The sequence below is a fragment of the Populus euphratica genome, unplaced genomic scaffold, assembly GCF_000495115.2.
Source record: "Populus euphratica unplaced genomic scaffold, PopEup_1.0 scaffold44.1, whole genome shotgun sequence".
In the NCBI taxonomy this organism is placed as follows: Eukaryota; Viridiplantae; Streptophyta; class Magnoliopsida; order Malpighiales; family Salicaceae; genus Populus; species Populus euphratica.
Genome location: NW_011499865.1, coordinates 795545 through 804985, shown reverse-complemented (window position 1 = coordinate 804985; position 9441 = coordinate 795545). Strand labels below are relative to the sequence as shown.

Here is a 9441-nt window from a genome sequence, read left to right as displayed (position 1 = left end):
ATTAAGATAGCTAGCACCCCGTTAACGAATGGCTAATCCCTCTTCTGAGGAAAACTCAACGCTGCTGTGCACGGTTACAGTGCTGCAGGCTTTACATGTGAAGTGGTATATTATATCGAAGTCCTTGACTGGTCATGTATGAACCGAAAGCAGTGTAACCAGTTAAGGATTCGATTAATTAATGTAGGTAGAGTAGCTGGAAGTGAGACCTTGAAACTCTAAAGAACGTGTCCTTTGGAGTTTTTCTCAGGCCTGAATAACAGATGCACATGCTATGCATGTGCTCTTCTCAGATGACATGATTAGTTCCTAGCGATGGGATTCGATTGTCCTTCAACGTCTACACATTAGTACATTTTTAGATTTTGTCCATAGCCACGTTTCCTCCAGCATGCTAGAGAGCTGGAGAGTAGAGAACGATCTCTCTTAATCTTGAGCAGGGCAGGTCTAGATCAGGAGTAATGCCTGAAGCTGCCTTTTCTCTAGTTTCATAGATCTCCAGGGATTCTTTATATCACTGGTCAATGGATTAGACAGACAAAACGACAACACGGGAGCATTTCGCAATAGATGCAGAAATTTCTACAGCCAAATCCATTTTCCAATACGTGGCCCCTTGGGACTGGTTATATGTTCAAAAGTTCAACTATGCTATTAGACCCTTAAAAGAAGGGTGTTTTACAACTCTAATTTCCCAGGAGACATTAAAACATGAGAGGCCTCTTTTAGTTCCCTCCGATGGCCACCACATGAACGAAAAGAGAGAACATGGGACACTCAAAATTCCTAGTATCACTCAAAATTTGTACGGCCAAAGGACCACATATGATCTTGGTTTCCTTTTTTTCTTCCATCTTTTCTCCGATCTAACGCATTTCGCAATCAATGGCCGATGCATGGTAATTCATGACGCGCACATAGGGAAAGTTACTTGATATTTCCATCACTCACGCTGCAAACATGATGAGAAATGGAATAAATATATACCATGGCAGACAATCTAAAAAATGCAATCGGCCAGTCAAGGCACGTTTTTCATCTTCTTTTCTCTGATTTGCGAGATTGATTCCACAAGGTACAAGAAGAAATATACCTTCGTTTCTGCTATATCAACTTCCAAAATCTTCAACTATGCATGTTAGGACCCTGTTCCTACTAACTTGATATGGGACTTTTTTTTGCACAAGATTCAGCAATAATCCGACTGCATACCACGGGCTTTAAGAACTTTTACCGATTGATATTGTTGCCAGGCCGCAACAAAATTGATAGAATTTCGGAGAACTTAGGGCGCTTTGATGGGGAATTGTTCCAGCACTTGATCATCAGAAATTTCAGGAGTTGCGGGCAGTCCTTAGGGATCTCAGGTCTTAGGCCACAAGCAGCTATACCAACTGCTGCCTGCACAGGTGAATATGCAGCATAAGCAGACTCGCCAGTCACCATCTCCCAAACCACCATCCCGAAACTATATGCATTACTCATCCATGTCTCGGTTATGTTCTCTGGATCACCTGCAATTATCTGTTTTCAACCAGAAATGGTAGATCATCAATTCATCTGTGTTCCTGTTTAGGGAGGGAAATTTATGTATCATTATGGCCACAGCACTTGGATTGGATAACTGCAACTTACCTAGTTGAATCTCCTTTCAGGAGTTACATCAAGTTGAATATTATCATCATATGTATATTGATCCTATAGGCAAATGGAATTGAAAAAAGTTTGTGCCCACGTATTGGCTTACAAATTAGGTATTGAAAAGGACCGCTAATCATGCCTAAAGTTCAAGAGATCAAATCAGCGGGCTCCACTAACTAAAACATTTTGCTAAAAGTGGCACCAAAACAATATTGTAGTGGCTGGGATGATTTGTCTAATGGAGAATATAGGGGTGTTTATGCAAAGATAAATGTTAAGTTGAGATGTAAAGCAAGAACAATTATGAAGACATGTTGCGCATGCTCAAGCAATTATGTTGGGATGAGTGGTATAAAGTCTCTTTCAGCATATTTGAGTGAACCAGATAGTGCCTTCCTACATTGATTCTAAGCAATGTCCTTGAACACAGGTGTAACATCGTTTATCACAAAAAGATACTCCTACTAAAGATAGGCAATTAAATTTACAGTATTCTCCTGGTTAAATTTACAGTAACAGGTAGGCAATTAAAGATAAGAATGGCATGATATTTCACGGTGACAGTTAAAGGTGCTTAAATGTATTCGTAGCCAAATAATTAACTTTGAACCCAGCTACACAACAAAAGGTGCAGCACCTATATGCAAACTAGCTCAAAATACACCAAAGATCCCTCAAGAACTAAAATATCCCAACATCAAAACAACACAATAAGTCGATATCCTACAGGGCATTGATGCATGGCATGGAATTGCGATTACGTACCAAAAATTATGATAATCAAAACAAAATTTCAAATGCAAGCTAATCGACTGGTTTCATTGTCCATCTATGCAAAACACGCTTTGATCATTGCTAGGTTCATGGCCGTGACAAGTGCTTATCCAATGGATAGTTGTGATCAGAATTGACTTCTTTCAAAGACATGAATTTTGAAACTTGTGAAGAAACATAGGGAACAAACCTCTGGAGCTAGCCAACGATAACCATCTGTTTCATACTCCATCGCCTCACCCATGCTCTTGCAAGCAGTGACTATGCCCATGTCCCCTAAGCAAGCATTCCCGTGCCGGTCCAACATAATTCGTTGCGTGTTAAGGTCTCTATATGCAACACCATGATCATTCATAAACTTTATCCCTTCTGCTACATCTGTAGCAATTCTTACTATTTCCTTAGTTTGAAGTTTTTTATTCTTTAGCATTAGCTCATTAACAGATCCACCTTCCATCAATTTGGTCACCACACACAATCCATGATTTTCATCAACACAAATTCCATAAAATTGAAGAATGTTCTTATGCCCGCAAGTCATCAGTTCCAAAAGATCTTTACGGAGCTCGAACTCATAAGAATTCCCTTTATCACACCCTTTAAGCTTCTCAATTCCCACCCTTTTGCCCTTGTGAACTCCCTTAAAGGAATTTGGTCCAATCTGATCAATGAATTCAAGATTATCAGAGTTCAAAAGCCATTTTCCTATCTCATCCCTGCCAGAATTAACTGTTTGCCACTCATCGACGGATACAACAATCGACGAAGTGGGTAAGGGCATCTCAAGCTGAATATTCACATTTGAAATCTCAATGGCATTCCTACAATTCTGTTCACAAGAATCCTCTTCAATTTCACCAAAGTTTCCTTTAGTATTCTCTTCTTGACACCCACAAAGCCCGAAGGGAAGCTTCACAGTGGTGGATTTGGACTTCTTTACAGAAGATTTTAAAGCGCTTTCTATCCGAGCTCTAAATGATTTCTCTTGTCCAACTTGGACTAAAATAAGAACAACCCCAAGAGTAAACCCTTTCTTTTCAAAGATCTGAATCTTCTTGCAACAAATGGAAGCGCTATCCAATGCACCAGACATTGCGGGCCACGAAATGGACGAGTTGCAAGCAAATGTGAGTTTGTATACACAGCCCTGTACCTCATCATCAGACACTTCTTGTATCATTATTGCTGGTTGCTCGTCAACTGATGTCTGCTCTATCAACTTAATGTGCAAAAACACTTCTTTCATATCAAACCCTGCCTGAGCATAACTGTCAAAAACACCAAATTTACCAAAAAAGAAGAAAGGGCAACAATTATGCATAGAACGCAAGAACAACCGGAAACTTTGTAGACAAAAGGTAAATTCCTGTAAAAGCTTTTAGCTTTTTTCAGTATATTGGATTAAATCTCAAATTCTAGCACTAATGTTATCTTTGTATTGGTAGACCACCAAAAAATAAATCAAAATGGTGCGCTTTCTTTGCAAAATAGAGTGGCAGTGTTACTCCTCAAAAAAAGTGTGTTTGTCTAATTTTCCTCCATTTTCGTGGCAATCAAACAAAACCCAGTGCAAAATTATAGAGTAAAGCAAGATTGGATCACCAATAAAAACCAAACCTGAGTGGCAAAGAATCATAGTGCTTCCTGATATTGGACACAAGCTTCTCGGGCAACTGGCTCCCCGGATACAGCTGAGTGAGGTTCCTTACAACACTTGCCCACACAACCTTTCTGCATCTCTCGCTCTTATTACCATTTGCATTACCCTGTTGGGAGCTCGTTAGCTGCACTAGTGAGTCACGTGGTGAATCAAGATTCAATGAGTTTTTAAGTGAAGCAATGGCTTCAGACACATTTCGACTCAATCTTTGAAGCCTTTTTTGCATTGCAGATGACGAGGAAATGGTGTCTTTAAGTGAATGATTTGAGATTTTATCAGATAATTGTAAGGATGTTGCCGTTGTAGTGATTGAAGATGATGAGGTTTCTGATCTGTCTTGTGTTCTCATCAAGACTTGTTCTACCATGTCCTCGTCTGTGCTGGCTCTGCTCGACCAGCACTCTAGTGCCGCTGCCATGGGCTCTTGCTGGTCGGTCTCGAGACAAGACCAGGTTGACTAGTTAAGGTTATAGAGGGAGAAAATGAAGGGTTGTTTTGTGTTTGGGTTCAGATTCGAAGTTTGGTCATTGTATAATTACTGGCTGCAGGGAAATGGAGAGGCGTGGGGGCTGTTGAGGTGGTTTGCTTAGAGGGTGAAGTGCAATAAATAATGGGAGGGGGGTATCCTGAAAATAACAGTCGGGTTTGGTAGCGTAGAGGTTTCTTATAATATTTTTTTTAAAAAAAATTAATATTAATATATAAAAAAATCAAAAAAATATTTAAAAAATTAATTTAAAATTAAAAAAATCAATTTAAAAAAAATAGATTCAATCTCAAATTCAAACCAGGTATGTTAGTGCTGGCACGGGCTTTCATTTATTCTTTCTTTTTTTCTTTTCCTTTTTTAAGAAACACGGAGGCTTTAATATAGAAAAATAATGTTTTAATTTTAACTCTGACGGACTCCACCGAAAGACATTGTTTTTTAACTTTTAAGAGGGCAGGTGACGTGTAATTAAACCACTGTTTTTTTATTTTCTCTCGAAAGGGGGAAAAAACACTTATTGGGCATCTTAATTTAAAGTTTAAATTTTTTCTTTTATTTTTTTTCCCAAACTAGTACAATAAAAAAATCATTGTATATGTGCCTAGCATCTTATTATTTTTTTCTCTTTTTTTCTATTTTTTCTTCTAATTTAATTAATGTGCCTACTCGTTTTTTTCTTCTTTACGGATTTCATTTGGCGCTTTAATTATTTTATTTAGTTAATTTTAGTTTTATTATTATAAATTAAACAGATTTTGCTAAAAATAATGGAATAATCTTCTAAAAAGAATAAAAAATGTTATATTTTGCTTGACTTAAATAAAATCAAGTTTTTTTTACGCAAAAAACAATGGATAAAATAATGATAGTAATGGAACTAAAGTTAGCTTAAAAATAGAAATTGAGGGATTATATGCATTTTGAATAGAAAATAAAAAGGGAAATAATTATCAAATTATAAAAAAAAATGATGGAGACATATATGGTATCTTTGTATTTGAATATGCTCATAGCATATTTGTGTTTCTAGTCAAATTGTACTAATTTAAAATTATTTTTTTAATTATGCTAATTTATAAAAAGAAAGATTCTCCGATGTGCTTAGTTTTGAAAAACAAAACTTTGTTTCCTGAAAAAAATCGGTGAAAGATATGTCAAAGAAAATCGTGTATGGATGTTTTAATTAAAAAAAAAACACTTATATTAGAGATAACTGTTTATGGATTGGATGTTTTAATTAGAAAGGGACTTCCCTTTGGTGCATCTATTCGTATTAATTATGTGAATGGCTACAGTTATTTAAAGACATTATAATTATAGTTGTGATGTTTTCAAGTTACAAACTATTTAGTATTTTTTTATTCATTGTATCATTCAATTGATTGATTATCTCATGATTGTACTGATATTATTGTACAAGTACGATTAAGATGCATGTACATTGTTATTAAATACTATTCATTTCGTAGCAAATGATTGTGAACGCCTAGATTCACTTTATTTATTAAAAATAAAATAACTTATCTTACCGTAAGATAAAATATTTGGTTAAAAAAATTTTAAATAAAAAAAATCTTTGTAATGTAAAATAGATTTATCAACCATGTTAAATATAAAATAAATTTAGATTTAGCAGTTAGCTAAATTTGAAATAATACAAGTCTAGCAAGCATGTCACTCTAAAAGATTTAGAGTGTGTTTGGTACTGCAGCAGCTATTGTGATTGTAGTTTGAAAAAGTTATTTTATAAAAAATACTTTCAGTAGAAGTTGGTTTGAAAAACAATATATGTTTAATTAAAACTGTAGTTGAAAATGAGGTTGAACAAAAAATAGTTTAATGTATTTGGTTATAAATATGTTTGAAATTGAGATTATAAAATAATTTTTAAAAATATATATTAATATTTATAGTTTTTAATTTAAATATTGTAGATTTAATTATTGCTATTTTATCATGAAATAAATCATAGTTTATATAAAAAAAATTTATTATTCCATTAAACTATCTACAATTCTATTACATACAAAATTCATCCGATAAGAACTATAGTTTTCATGATTTTATGAACGTGCAATAAAATTAAGTAAAATATTATCAGGAACAAAATTAAGATTACAGTACGAATAAATTTAATTTACCTTCAACTATTTTTTTAAAAAAAATAAAAATTACTATTCATATTTACGTGAACAGTGTGAGTGAAATCAATTAATCATAGATTTTTCAAAAAAAAATACTATAAATTGATATAAAAAAACATTGTTGAGTGAACAGTGCCCCTATTGAGGGATGTTGCATTGTTCAATGAACAGTGCAGCCGCAAATAACAGGTAGCATCTTTTTTCATTTTCCAGCGTTTCAAACACATAATTTGATGGGACCCATGAATAGTATTTTATATTTTTTTAGGTTGTCAAACGTTGTTGCATCTGTGTTTTAAATAAAACGCAGACGCAACAACATAAACAAACAGGCTCTTAGATTTAATAGTCACTCAAGTCCAAGATAGTGTATATTTTGTAAGTATATCAAATTTAAAGAGTTTGGACTTGACATTTAACAAAGCCTGATGCAGAGTGGGTCTAGCAAATATATCAAATCCAAAGAGCATGGGTTTCGAAAACAATCAAGTCCAAAAAAATATAAGTCTGACAAATATGTTACACTCAAAACATTTGGATCAGCTATTATTAAGTTTTAAGACTATTTGTCGTCTTATATAATCCCTTAAAATAAAAGTATTGAAAGTATGATAAACTCTCATATCCCTCAATGTAAAATAATCATTTATATTGATTTCTCTGTATTTGTAAGTGTATATAAGATCTTACAAGAGATCTACTATATTTATTGTTTTCTCAGTCTCACCATTCAATTAAATATTAAATTTATCTTGTATTTAATTTTGATTTATTTTCTTTTAATTATTATTTTAAAAAATCTTTTTGTATAATTATTTTTTTATCAATTTTATTATTCACTATTTAATTTATTAAGAATTGCACTTCATGATTTTTTTATATTGGGTGTTTCATGTTAAATGAATCAAATCACAAGTTTGAAAAATTAATATGTTTTTTTCAAAAAACAAAAAAGTTTTATAATTTTTTTTACTAAATTATTTAAATCACAAGATTTGACTCGTTGATTTGACGAAGTATTCTAAGTTGACTAGCTCTAATTAGTGTGGTGACATTTTTTTTTATTATTCTTTTATGTTCTTCTTTTATCCTATTTAAATATCTACATATGTTTTCTTATATAAAAAAATACGCCATGTAGTGAAACATAGGCAGTTGACAATTAAAACAAATAGGGAAATTATTGTAATAATAAATAACACTTTTCTCACATGTTTTGGTGTTGTTTTATGAAAAAAAAATATTTTTTTTGTTTTTTGATTTTTTTTCAATAAATGTTTTTAAATATTCTTTAATATTATATTTGTTTTTTTTATTAAATTGCCTCATTTTCATTACATGAATTGTAGGTTCGATGAGTTAACCTGATTGGGTAGGTTTTTTTTTCTTTTTCCCAATTTTAACCTTTAATATTGGATCAATTTGGGAATTAGGTTTCATGATTTATTTTCTATTGAATTATTCCAGTCTGATGATCTAGGTATAGTACTTAACAGGTTTACCCGAATTGATCCGAGTTATTTTTTATGTTTTTTTAATTAAGATTTTTTAAAATTTTATCATTTAATATTAGGTTGCTTAATAATTAAGCTTCATAATATGTTATGATTTATTTTTTAAATGGATATATTGGTCTCATGACCAAGGGTTGAGTTTGGGTATTTTAACCCCAGTTAAATCATGTCTTTTTTTTTTTTCTAAAATGTTATTTTGGTCTCGTGTCATTCAACATTGATTTTTTTTATTGGGTTATTCTCATTTAATAACTCAGGTTGCAAGTTTGACAAGTTAATTTAGTTGACTTAATTTGTTTTTTTTTTTCTAATTGACTTTTTTTCCAATTTCATAATTTAATCTTGTGATTAATTAAGAATTATGCTTCATGATTTATTTTAATTTGATTTTTATGAAGTTATTTCGACCTCATAACCCACGAATAATACTTAAAGAGCTAATCCATATTGCTTGATTTCTTTTTATGTTATTTTTAAAATTAAATTTTTTATAAATTTTATCGTTCAACATTGGGTCTAATGGAATCAATTACGAATTAAGTTTTATAATTTATTTTAATTCCCTCTTTACAGGGTTATATTGATTTCATGATCAGAATGATGAATTGGGTTTGAGTCAATTTTTATGTTATTTTTCCAGTTGGTTTTCTTTATACATTCTTCAGTAGGAACTGAATATCATAATTTATTTTGATATTCTTTATATAAGGTTATCTTCATCTTATAATCCGAATTATGAGTTTGACAAGTTAATTCAAGTTATTTTTTTAAAAGCTTTCTTTAATTTTTTTTAATTCATCCTTAAAGATTGAATTAATTAGAAATTAGATTTTATAACTTATTTTCATTTGCTTTCTGTAGGGTTATTATAGTCTCATAACCCTAAGTTACATATTTGATATGTTAACCTAAATTGATAAAAGTTAACCCAATATGTTGTTATTTTAATATTAAAAAAAGATATTATTTAAATTTTTTTTTTTGAACTATGTTTTTATTGGTTATTCAGGTAATTTTTGAATTTATATAGTTAACGGGGTCAGATCGAGTTAGCCTGGCATGGTTTAAATATTTTTTCCACTAAAAAAATATTAGCAATATCTAAATATTTTTTTTATATTCAAGAAAAAAAATAATTTAATCCATAATATGACATGATTAATGATATAATTAATATTTATTTCATATTAAACTGGATGATAGTAACAATAACAAATA

At 31.6% G+C, this 9441-nt stretch overlaps 1 protein-coding gene across 2 annotated transcripts; it reads right to left on the bottom strand.

Annotated features, from left to right (window-relative positions):
• Positions 1 to 771: 771 nt before the first annotated feature.
• On the bottom strand, positions 772 to 4674 carry LOC105125929 (probable serine/threonine-protein kinase DDB_G0282963). Of its 2 annotated transcripts, XR_842327.1 has the most exons (4): positions 4033 to 4674; positions 2606 to 3683; positions 1094 to 1524; positions 772 to 952 (listed from the first exon to the last, which is right to left on the bottom strand). XR_842327.1 is itself a non-coding variant. In XM_011026605.1 (3 exons), exons 1-3 carry the CDS (start codon positions 4491 to 4493, stop codon positions 1231 to 1233), a joined length of 1833 nt encoding a protein of 610 aa, XP_011024907.1. In that variant the 5' UTR covers positions 4494 to 4674; the 3' UTR covers positions 932 to 1230. The 2 variants fall into 2 exon arrangements, 1 of the variants encoding a protein (XP_011024907.1); XM_011026605.1 differs by having other exon boundaries at positions 932 to 1524.
• Positions 4675 to 9441: the final 4767 nt, after the last annotated feature.